The 13418-nt window shown below is 35.0% G+C and overlaps 1 protein-coding gene across 1 annotated transcript in view; it reads left to right on the forward strand.

Annotated features, from left to right (window-relative positions):
- The window catches only part of LOC132109855 (sorting nexin-25-like), a 48228-nt gene that overhangs the window by 7959 nt on the left and 26851 nt on the right, over positions 1-13418 (forward strand). Inside the window, exons 3-5 of the mRNA XM_059516246.1 lie at positions 6612-6828; positions 8813-8985; positions 13026-13212. Of these exons, the coding sequence (XP_059372229.1) occupies positions 6612-6828; positions 8813-8985; positions 13026-13212 (577 nt within the window). The remainder of the gene's footprint in view (positions 1-6611; positions 6829-8812; positions 8986-13025; positions 13213-13418) is intronic.

Raw genomic sequence — 13418 nt, forward strand, 5'->3', positions numbered from 1 at the left:
CTTATGATAGACCTCATTACTGAGTCTAAAACAGAGAATTTCCTGTAAAAGGAGAGGGTTATACTTGCATTTAAAGGTCAGCTGCTGCATGTTTTCATCGAATTTTCATCGATTTATAACTAATATAATTTTTCTTTCTTAAAAGTCTGTGACGTGTGTATGTGAGACTAGAATGATAACTAATGTTTTACATTTTGCATATGGCCCTGGTCCTTCATTAACCCCTTTGCTTGCAAGGATCGGTGACGGCCCCAGTTTATTACTGTTTCACTTTCACAGCACGTTAAACATCACTCTCTTACTTGATCTGGACAAACTGTGCATCAATTGAAAGTTTAAAGACTCTAGCTTCGATATTTGACCAATATTTTGATAAAACATTGTTGCAGTGACAGTTATTTACTAATTTATGTCAAGAGTGCAAAATAATAAATCCGTATTATGCCACATTTTTAATAGAAATTCACCACTCATTCATATTCAGTCACGTCAGCAGCGGTTTGTTTATTTGTGTTCACATAGACTCACTGAACAGCGTCAATGAGGATTTATAGACCAAAGATGCATATCTGCGGAGATATATGGATATATTTACTGATGTTTACTTCATATTTCTTCAGACAGAATCATCATTTCTATTCATTTTCCACTGATTTACGCGATCTGATGGCAAACAGCCTCTCCCAGTGCTGTCTCTGTGTATTTGCTCCTCAGTGCTCACAGCATGTGTGTCAGACAGACTCTGATTGGTCCTTCGCCTTGTCAGTCTTTAGATTGTCATAACCGGACACCGGCGCATCGTGTCACATGCTTCCTGCACACTTCCTGGTAGTTTTCTGGCCATAACAACACTGATACACCTCTGTACACGCACAAATATCCGAACAATAAACCTGGGATAACGATAGTAAAGCTTGGTATGAGATTTTCTTGAGATCTGGGTGTTTTTATAAAAAAATTTGAAAATGTACATCTGAAATGCTAACTTGTGCAGCAATGTAAAAGGCTATAAATAGCTTATTTTTACAACAGTAAACGACCAAATTCCACCCGTGATAGCAAAGGGATGTTATTACAAACACTCAATCAGGGTTTAAAGTGAGTTTTGAGTAAAAGTGTACTAATAATTTCATAAATTGTCTGATGTAGCTTGATGCTAATGTTAGCTCTAATGCTACTAATAGCAGGTGCATTTCTTCTTCATAATGCATTTCTGTCACAATAATTCACGTAAGGTTGTAAGAAAATGTTTTGTTGTATTTTTATAGTAAGACTGTTGATAAATAAGGGCTAAATGCATACTGAGACTGAAGTGAGATAGCAGTTTAGTGGATTGTAAAGCTTAAAAATACCACAACAAAGGCTGATAAAGGTGGAATAAAAGCAAAAGAATAATGATAAAAGAATAATGCGGATAATGTGTCATACCTGGCGGAGGTGTGAAAGACTCATTTGGTGAGCACAATAGAATCATGAATGGGGGAGTTTAAGAGACAAAAACACAGACAAAGCACACAGGAGTGTTTACATGTGAGATCTTACAGAGATGACAAGTTCCATAAATCAATCTGATTAGCCTTCTCTAAAAACACACATGACATGGCCTTAGAAAATATTTCATAAAATTCACAGTTTTACAGATTAGATTATGAAATTTTCAAATTAAGCTTTGGTAGACTTGTGGCTTTAGCTACACTGTGTTTCTAAACTCATATCCTACATCAACATTTATTTAATACATTTAAAAAATATGTTTTTAATATTTTTATTTTTGTTTTTATGTTTGAGCTTATATATCTCTATTATCAGTCTGAGTGATTCTGATTTCTGAACAGTAAACTTTGAAGTGTCAGCTTTGTGAACAAATGTTGATTATGTATCTAGTCAGAAATAATCATGAGCAGAAACATTTTTATTTTGGGTATGTCATTTCTGTCTCCATGCCAAAAAATGGGGGGTGACTGGTAAGGAAGGGGTTAAGGAGAAAATCTCAGCATATATGTCTCATTCATTATATTTCAAGTTCTTAAAATATATTTTTGTGAAAAACAGACAATTTTGTATCATTATTCAGTGAAGATCAATAGTTTTGGTAAGTTAGTAAGGTTAAATTCATATTTTATTTAGCAAGAATGTGTTAAATTTATCAAAAGTGACAAAGAAAAAAATGTATCACTGTTTCCACAAAAATATTAAGCAGCACGACTGTTTTCAACATTGATAATCATAAGAAATGTTTCCTGAGCAGCAAATCAGGATATTAAAATGATTTCTGAAGGATCATGTGACACTGAAGTCTGGAGGAATGATCATAAAAATTCAGCTTTGCATCACAGCAATAAATTAAATTGTAAAATATATTCAAATGAAAACAGTGATTTAAAATTATAATAATATTTCACCATTTTACTGTATTTTTTTATCAAATAAACGAAGCCTTGGTAAGCATACAAGGCTCCATTGCATTTCTGCCTGCCTGATGGCATTTATCTTATTAATTTTAATTCCTGCCTAAAGGGGTTCTGGGTGATTGTGGGTGTGGTTTTTGTGTTGAAAGGCCTAGATAATCTGCATGTGCCTGTCTCGCTCACTCTCTTCTTTGAATATGAGTGTGTAACGGTGAGAAAATGGCATCTACTCTCTTCGAGGTTGTGGCTGTGAAGGCTTGTGCATCACACCAAATGAATAATGTTCACTGAAGCGGTTTCTGATCATTCATTCTGACTCACTCCCTCCTGTACTCTGAGCACAGCTGGGTTTCACATTTATGAATCGAGTAAATTAGATGCCATTTCATTTTCATTAGTGATGTTTGCCAGAGCAAGTCTCACTTTAACCATTTGCATCTGCAAAGTGCAAATCCTATCATCATTTACTCATCCTCCCCTTTCAAACCTGTTTGATGATCTTTACTTCTGCAGAATGCAAAAAGAGACATTTTTTATTAAGTTCTAGTGATGCACACTTAATTCAGTCTTCTCCCTAAAAATGCAAAGGACAAATCAGTTGTTTGAGTCTGATATTTTTCTAGTGAATCAATTAGCTTGGTTCACAAAACAGAGCGGAATGACTCCAAATCAGACTGATCTTGAGTTCAGTGATTCACTCCGGATGGTTACAGCTCATTGGAGGAATATTATGACTGAATTAACAACGTAATAAAGAGTTCTTGCTTTGTTTCTGTCATGTTACTTAATAAGCAGAAGATGCCTGAAGGGAACTGCACAGGAACAGTGTCAGCAGCACTTCCTGATGCTCAGCTGGGTAAAGTCAGCATTTTTATGAGGTCACTGTGGCTATAAATAGTGCTGCCTCAGTTGGAAGGAAAAATTCCTGCGAAACCAAGTTTTCAATAACTGCTGCACAAGGGGTGTCACTGAAGCTTGTTCAGCTGTAGGTCTGCTTATTTTGACTGTGTGAGTTGTTACGGTGGCCGTTGGATTCTCACATCATCAGAGTCTGTTGCAGTTGCCTGCAATCATTGCTAGTGCCATCGCATACATGCCATCTGCCACCTGCTGTTGTGTGTGTTTTCCTTTACGTTTCTTTACTTTTCGACAGTCAATATTATGCAAAAAAAAAACTGTATATTCTTCATTCGTTGTAGTCCATCTATCTATGAAATTAGAGTTGATAAAAATAAGATTTGAATAGTTTTTTGCATTTAGCATTAATAGTTGATGAAAAAGTACAAAATTATGACAGTTCTATTTCTATCCTGCTGTCTGCATTTGTTGATTTATCTGTTGACAGGACAAAGCAGATTCTCCATTTACATACAATAAACACAGTGCTGCTAAATAGCTTGATTTGCTCATGACTGTATTATATTTGGTTCTCTGTTGACAGCATGTTGATGAGGATGTTGTGTGCTTAATCATGCTGATAAAAAGCTGTGAAGCGAAGACATCTGGTAGCCTCATTGACTTAGAGGCTTTTTTTTAATAGTATGTGAAACAGTATGCAGTATACCACATGCAACATTTTAAACGGCTTTAGGGGCCGTTCACATATCGCGCCTAAAAACGCATGGAAAACGCTAGGTGCGTCGCTTTCTCCTTCTTTCCAAAGCACTCGCGCAGTTGCGACCCTGAGGCGTCTGAGGCGTCTGTCTAGAGCTGAAACAACTAATCGATTTAATCGATTAAAATCGATTATTAAAATAGTTGTCAACAAATTTAGTCATCGATTAGTTGCTAAATAACTTGTATTTGCCGTAAGTGGCTCATTTCGTGCATATTTTAAATCTGCGGTGACCAAAGTGTGGCAGTAATGAGCCACTGGAGGTTTTATTCAGCCAGTACAGTAGGAGAAGTAGCGAATAGCCAATAGCTGGCCTCGTTTTATGTCACGTGCTTCCCGAACAGCTCTCTGCAGCATTCAGCGAGATGGTGGAGGCAGACGGCAGTGGAGTAAGCTCATGAAAGAAAAAGAAAAAAGCGGAAGATAAAACTAATCGAACGAAGTCATCCAAAGTGTGGGAGTACTTTACTTTGAGCCTTCAAAAAAAAGAGTAACCTGTAAACTTTGCACTACTGAAATTACTTTTATATGTTCAGATTCTCCAGTACAATGTTGTTTGCAAATGTTTAGTCGTAAAAGCTGATAACATTGCTTTTTAACAGTTAACATTTAAAGCTTTACAAACATGTTCTGTGATCAGTTTGTCGTTTACCAGTTCATAATTCAGTCTTGCAGCCTAATTATGACTGAATGAGAGAGGTAAATGTTTAAATGTATTTGAAATGCACTTTTTTTTTCTAAGTATTCACTGCTCTTTTTCACACAGCAAGTTTTTTGTGTGTCCGACTTTTTTTCATATTTTTTAATACTTTTTTTCTGATGGATTTTACTTTAAAATGTGAGTTCCATTCAGGTTTCATGCCACTGGCACTTTATTCGAATAATTGTTTTCAATTTCACAGCATAAGCTATGAAGCTGTTTCCCAGGTATAAGTTGTGTGTTTACAGGAAAAAAAATAAAAAATAAAATGCAATGTACTGCAATTTTATTCTGTTTTATTCTTATTCTTAGTGAAAATATGTTCTGAAAGATTCCTTAATAAGCTTTGTTCGGGATGTTAAACTACTTTAGGAGCCCTAAGGACTGCTATGGTGAAAACATTATTTGAAATCTCCTTGTGCAATTTGCTAGAGTATGGGTCAGTGTTTTGATTGCAGAAGAGTTCGACAAAGGATTACCAGCACATAATAAAACACAACTCCAGGTATGTTTTTGATGAGTATATGACAATGCAAAATGGTTAAAAAGTCTGTTGAATGATAAAGACCCTTTATTAATAAGTTACTTGGGGAAAAAATGGGCAAAACTAAAACATAAGTACATAAACCGACTAATCGATTAATCGTAAAAATAATCGACAGATTAATCGATTATCAAAATAATCGTTAGTTGCAGCCCTACGCCTGTCGCTTGCAGTAGCTCTGCTATTAAATTTATTTAAAAATGGCTATCCATATACAGCTATGATCAGCTGTTCCTTCGTCTTGGCTGAGCTTTCAACGTTGTTACGGGAAATGATGAAGCTGATCGGTTGGTTCTTGTCACATGACCTGCGATGCGCTTGCGGCTCTCTGAAAAGTTTAGATGTTTTTAACTCGATGCTGTGCGGACGGACGCGCCTGGAAAAAACGAGCGCGCCGCGACCGCGTCGCTTCCATTATGAGCGCGCATACCGCGGGCCTACATTGGAAATAACGAACTTGAGCGTGCAAAAGACGCGATATGTGAACAGCCCCATATTATCCCTTAGCCTCATTGCATGTTTGAGTGAGTGATGTCCAGTAGTGATTTGTCTTAAAGGGATAGTTCACCCAAAAATGAAAATTACCACATGATTTACTCACTCTCAAGCCATCCTAGGTGTAGACTTTCTTATTTCAGACAAATACAATCAGAGTTATATTAAAACAATTTCTACGCTCTTCCAAGCTTTATAATGGCAGTGAATGGCTGTTGAGATTTTTAAGCAAAGTAAAATGCATAAATCCATCATAAAAGGACTCTTGGCTTGTACTCCACATGGCTTTGGGTGGTTAATAAAAGCCTTCTGAAGTGAATTGATGCATCTGTGTACAGAAATAAATAAATAAATCCATATTTAAAACTATATAAACCATAATCTCAGGATTTCCATTGCTGTAAACCAAAACTTGGTTCTCATGAGACTAGCATTTTCTCACTGGAGCTTATGCTACGCCTTTGCATCTGCTAAACGCCACTCTCTCATTAACACATTATTTTGATGGATGGATGCACTTTTCTGGGCATCAAAATCTTAAACCCCATTCACTGCCATTATAAAGCATGAAAAAGCCAGGTCATTTTTTTTATATATACATTTTATTGTATTCGTCAGAAAGAAGAAAGTCATATACACCTATGATGGCTTGAGGGTGAATAAATCATGAGTTAATTTTTTCATTTTGTGCTGAACTACCCATTTAACTTTGGGCAGTTAAAAAGGAGATGTATTGCATTGTAAGGTACATTTTTTTTGCACTTTATTCACTGGTTCGATACTAAATGTTGGTCATTCTGCAATATTGTCTATAATAATCAGTGCGATTCTCTGTTTCTCCCCCTGCAGTCTTTGACTACAGCTATCGGGACTATATTCTGTCGTGGTACGTCCCCTTGAGTCGAGATGAGGGCCAACTGTATCAGATGTTGTCCGAGGACTTCTGGGAAATGACCAAACAGTTGCGAATGCGTCTGTCTGAGGTGGACGTGGTCAACCTGGTCTGTAACGACATGGTCAAGACCCTTCACACGCATTTCTGTGACCTCAAGGCTGCTAACGCAAGGTGAGCCTTTCAGGACTTCTAGTGGTTTTAATTGAAATGGACATACAGTTGTTACCATTGAATGCATGCAAAATGCACATTATCCATTGACAACACTGTCAGTGGACAGGAGAAATTCTGAATCTGTTAACTGGTTTGTGTTTGGCATGCTTGACTATTGTCCAGGACAAAGCATTATTTGTTATACTGACCGGTTCTTTGTTTAATGGCTGTTAAGCGTTTCAAAGTTTTACTCTATTAAATAATGCCTTCTCATGAATCTTATTTAAATTCAGTGCAAATGTATAAACAACCAGATTGTGTACTGTGTATTATGTGCATACATTACCATTTAAAAATGTCGGGTTAGTGACTTTTTTTGGTGAACGAAATTAAAAACCTTTATTCAGCAAGGGTGAATTAAATTGATCAAAAGTGACAATGAAATTTTACAAAAGCATATTAGAATGATTTCTGAAGGATCGTGTGACACTGAAGAGTGGAGTAATGATGCTGAAAATTCAGCTTTGATCACAGGAATAAATTACAAATTAAAATATATTTAAATATGCATTTTTTTTAATTGTACAGATATTTCACAATATAACTTTTCTTTTTTTTTTATCCAGTTAATGCAGCCTAAGCGAGAATATGAAAACATTCAGAAACAACATTGTTACCAAGCCCAACTTTTAAATGCTGTTATACATGTTTCAGGCGTTTTACTGAAAAAAAAAAAAAAAAAAACTTTCTTCCTCCAAAAACATGTTTAATGTAGTTTCTTTAAAACGTCTAGATGCAGTTATCCAGATTGACAGAGCGAAAGCGTTTTTTTTTCATCTTCACTCTGATAACAGCACACAGTAAATGTAAGTGGAAAACGCACAAGAATGCAAAACCTTTGTGCTTGTTGAAATTCAGTCTGCTTGGGTTTGGATCACAAGCACTCTCTTGATTGGATTCATTGATTACTGATTTGTCAGTGGAAAGAAGGCCAAATGATTGCTTTATAAACACACACACACACACACACACTCTGAAGATTAATATTTCTCAGTTTGATTGATCAACATGATGAAGACTGCTGACGACATTAAAACTTCAGCCTGTAATGTGACCTTTTGTTTTACACAAAACATTACACACACACACACACACACACACACACACACACACACACACTTACACACTTTGTCTTGTTGTTCTATTTGCTTACATACTCTCTCTGTGTGAGTGTGTTGGATGTGGATGCAGTAATGAGCGTTTCTGCCAGTTGTGTCTTCATCAGTGTGTGTGTGTGTGTCTCAGTGATCGATCTGCAAAGCTCATTAGCTGAGTGGACAGACATCTTCTGTTGCCTCTCTTTTTCTTTTTCATCTGTCTTTCTTCACCTGTTCTGTTTATCTGTCTCTGTCCATTTATGAAATATTTCCCCCTTAATATTTTATGGTCATACAATGTGATTGCTTCATATATTTCCAAGGTAGAAAGGATTATATTATATTATATTATATTATATTATATTATATTATATTATATTATATTATATTATATTATATTATATTATATTATATTATATTATATTATATTATATTATATTATATTATATTATATTATATTATATTATATTATATTATATTATATTATATTATATTATTGGTTTGCATATTCCAAGGAAGAAATGGAAAAAAATATATAATCATATCATATAATATAGGCCTGATATATAATTATATTTAGTTAAATTATAGTAATATTTCTATTATGATTCATTCTATTAATTCTGTTAATCTTTTATCTCTTTATTGGCATGTTTGCTTTGCATCTTGCCCAATCAGAAAAAGGAGAAAATAAAAATAGGGCAAATATAATAATAAAAATAATAAAACAAGATATTAATTTCTATCTCTTATAAAATACATTTTCAGATTGTTTCATTTGCATGACAATTTTAATTCAAGTAGAATACAATAGTCTCTCTCTATCTCTTTTTCTGTCTCTCCAGGCTGGAGGAGGTACCACGAGCGTTTGTGTTGCATCCGTGTCTGCGCAGTTCTGATGAGGAGCTGCGTTTCCTGCACTGCTGCGCCCGTCTGCTCATGCTGCGTCTGCTGCCTGCACGGGACGCTCGTTCGCGCAGTCTGCGCCTTTTACTGGAGGAGGTCGTCGCTACTAAAGGTGACTCTCACTGAACCTGGTGTACACTGTGTGATCTTTTTCAGTCCTTGTGATTTTTGCTTGTTCGTACAATCTGACAAAAAAAGTACAAAAGTCAGCCAGAAAGTCGTTCATACATACAGACATAATTTATAAATATATATAAAATCACAGGCAATCATGCGATTACTCACGATAATAATACTTCATTAACTTTCTAAAGTGTTAAATTTAGTGGAAAAACAAGTCAAATCAAAGTCAGCTGATTGTCTGTTCAGTGCTCATCTGTGTTCTTACAATGCTGCTCTTGTGCAGAACTGATGAATCTCATCTACTGCAGGTTTTATTTTTTTTTATTTTTTTTATTTTTTACAAATCATGAAATTGATTTCGGGATATTTTATGATAAGCACCAGATGTGTCATTGTTATCATCTTTGATTTGCCATGAAATTACTAAATACATTATTATAGGCTGCTGGAGAGGGATGGAGGTTTTGATGACTTTTGGTAGTTCATGTCAGTGTGATATACAGAGAAATGAAGGATTACCGCAGGATATTAAAGAATTTTAGGTGTCTAGTAATCTGCCATCACTTACACATTATGATTAATTACTTTTACCCAGAATTTTACTCTTAAATGAGTAGTTTGTCCATATATCTGAACATTTGCTTTGAATTTACTCACCCTCAGGTCATCTAAGATGTCGATAAGTTTGTTCCTTCATCATTTTTGGAGAAATGTAGCATTACATAATTTGCTCGTCAACGGATCATCAGCAGTGAATGGGTGCCGTCAGAATGAGAGTCCAAACAGCTGACAAAAACATCACAATAATCCACCAGTCCATCAATTAACATCTTGTGAAACAAACAGCTGCATGTTTGGTGGAAACAAATCCGTTAACTTCAAACTGTTGATTCTGGATAAAACAGAAGTCCTCTATTCATAATATTGCTTTATCCAGTGAAAAACCCATCTCATCTGAATCTGAATCAAAGAGAAATATGCACAGATTAAAGACACGGGTTTACAAGCGAAAACATTGATAGTTTATTTGTTTAAAACTGTTTGACAGTCAAAAGATTTTTAATGTTTTTAAAGAATTCTCTTCTGCTCACCAAGCCTGCATTTATTTGTTCCAAAATACAACTAAATTAATACTTTTATCTAGCAAGGATGCTTTAAATCGATCAAAGGTGATGATAAAGACATTTATAATGTAACAAACAATTTCTATTTCAGATGAATGCTGTATGTTCTGTATGTTTTAGTTGATGGTTACAGGCTGCTTTGTTAAGGAGAGCTTTCTCTTAGCCCACTTAGCTCAGTGCTTTGACAGCTCCACAAAAAAAGCCTTTTCTCCAGCTGTTTACAACATATTAGTAATAATAAATGTTTTTTGAGCAGCAAATCAGAATGATCATTCAGCTTTGAAATTTTAAAAATATATTCAAATATAAATTTTTAATTGTAAAAATATTTTATAATAATACTATTTTGAGTGCAGTTCGGATCTTTAAAACTTCTTTAAAAGCATGAAAAATCTTACTGTTCTGAAACTTTTGACTGGTAGTGAATGTCGGTTTATTTTAAAGGGAGAGGAGAACAGGGGATGGACTTTTTCACTGGAGGAAGTGATATTTTAGATTCTAGGCTTGTATTTTATGTCTCAAAGTGACAGTATGAACTTAAACGCATTAATAAAGGATTTGTATCATACAAACACGCAACTTTTCACTTCACAAGTTAACAGAATTGATTGAACTAGAGAACTAGAGTGTTGTGGATTATTGTGATGTTTTTATCAGCTGTTTATCTTATCATTCTGACGGCACCCATTCACTGCAGAGGATCCACTGGTGAGCAAGTGATGTAATGCTACATTTCTCCAATTCTGATAAAGAAACAAATTCATCTGCATCTTGGATGGCCTGATGAGGAGTACAATTTTAAGCAGATTTCTAGTTTTTGGGTGAACTATTCCTTTCAACTTTCAACTAGGAAAGTGGGAATTTTCAACTTTCTACTTAAAGCAAAAACGGAGTATAGCATTAGGATTTGGGTTTGATTCCCAGGGAACGAACAAACTGATAAAATGTATACCTTGATTGCACTTCGGATAAAAGTGTCTGCTGAATTCATGATAAAACCTTTGATTTGTAAAAAATAGCATTGTTTATCCTCCAAAATTTGTTTACCAGAGACATTTTTGTTGACAATCTGATTTCGATAAGGTTTCAACGTCACAAGAACATATACTAAAACTGCACTTGAAAAAAAAAAGGAAAAAAAAATTTCTGCCCTATTGATTCAGGATGCAGCTGCTCTGGTCTGGGGTTATACTGGAGGAAGTGTTTGCATCTGTTTTCTCAGACTGGCAGGTTGCCATTCATCTTTTTCAGGGCGAGACGTCATCCGCCAGCTCTGTCTGGCAGTAATGAGGCACTGCCTCATGCTCCGTCTGCTGCGTCTCAGCATTTTCATCAGAGCTACGTCAACAAGCTCCTGAGGAGGTTTAGGGTGCTTTCACATCTCTAGTTCGATTCATTTGGTCCGAACCAAGGGCAAAAAATACTACATTGTAGCATTTTTCAGCTTTTTTGGTTCCTTTTCACACCACACTGATTGCTTTGGTCCGTACCAGTTGAAACGAACCAAAATGCAGTCACATGACAACATCTACATCACTGATTGGCCAAGACGTATTTCCTAAACTGCTTTTCGATTGGTCAGAGATTGGTCAGAGATTGACTGTTGAGTGTAACTCTGTTCCAAAAACAATTGTTCATTGAAAACTTACTTTAAAACCACTTTCACTCAGAAATTGCTAGTACATTTTACAAAGAATTACAAAGAAACACACATAATTAAACATTACATTTTGAAGTAGAAGGACTGAAATAGTATTTTCTTGTAAAGCAGACTCTGAAATAAACTTTGAAAAGATGATTTGTACAGTGCTAGTGAGCTGCCTTGCTTTCTACTGTTTGCACAAGCAGCTACTCTCGAAGGCAGAAAACTTAGAGAAAAGATTGGTTTGAAGTTCTGCATTGACAGAATTTCCATATCTGACCTCAGTAGCACGCCTCAAGTGAAATGCATGCTAGAATTTGACTCGGAAAAGATTTGTTCAAAGAGTTTATTGCAAATGAATTGATTCAGATGATTCAAATGAGTGTCTTTGCAGATGGCTGCATTTTCAAGAATCAGAACATGTAATTAATTTAAAAAAACAATTTCCTTTATTTAGATTTTTGTTTAAATTGTTTTGTGGAATATTTAGATGCATTGTTTTTTCTTAATTATATTAATTGTAATTTATTATATTTAAATGGTTTATTTTTCGTTGTTGTATTTAGTCTAAATATGAACGTTCATGTAATGCTGACACCCTAATTAAGATATTTGGGTTTGTAAAATAAATGAAAATATTAGTTTTTCACTGTTTTTGCATAATCAAATGCATACTAGATTTGGGAAGTGTGATTTCTAATGAATAATTTGTTTATATAATGCAACTGAACTGATTTTGATGATTCATCAGCTCATGTGTGCAGATGACTGCATTTTCACAGATCAGAATGATTCATGATTTTTTTATTATTATTATTATTTCCTACATTTTATAGTTGTAAATTTTCTTTTACATTTTTTGTAAATTTTTAATATTATTTCTTTTTTTAAGTGTAATATTTAGATGCACTTTGTTTTTTCTCAGTTATGTAAATTGTAATTAATTTATAATTTGTTTTTTATTTTTCAGATATTTTGCTTTTATGAAATGCTTTTATAGTAAACATTAATAATATAGTTAGATAGATATACATTTAGAAAAGCTTCTGCAGGTACTTTTCTGAGTAACATCATATGCAGCTACAGTAATTACCTTTTTAAAACGGCTGCTTGACTGTAGTTCAATTATGAATAGCTTGTTGTTTGTGATGCGTGGAAGGCAATATAATTATGCTGCCTACCCTTTGGAACAGTTCTCATGTTGAGGTTGTCATCTCACTGCGTTTAGCATAAAGCTTATGTTTTCTCTCTTTCTCTTTGTAGTGTTAAAGCCTTTGGTGGACGTGTTGAGCGATCCGGACTACATTAACCGCATGCTGCTAGCTCAGTTAGAGCACAGAGAGCAGATGAACGAACATCATAAGAAAGCGTACACATATGCGCCCTCCTATGAGGAGTTCATCAAACTCATCAGCAGCAGCTCTGACATACAGTTCCTCAAACAGCTCAGGTAAGAAAACAGGCAGCGGTATCCTGAATTCAATTAGTGGTGCTTTCTGTTATTGCTCATAAGTAGACTTAGGGATTTGCAGGGCCCAATGAAATCAGTTTTTTTGCCCCCAAATTGTCCATTGTAATGGTTGAATTAAATTTTGATGTAAACGGACCATTGTTTGAATTCTTAATTATTTATTACATAAACTACGGTATAGGCTT

Source organism: Carassius carassius, chromosome 29 (genome assembly GCF_963082965.1).
Source record: "Carassius carassius chromosome 29, fCarCar2.1, whole genome shotgun sequence".
In the NCBI taxonomy this organism is placed as follows: domain Eukaryota; kingdom Metazoa; phylum Chordata; class Actinopteri; order Cypriniformes; family Cyprinidae; genus Carassius; species Carassius carassius.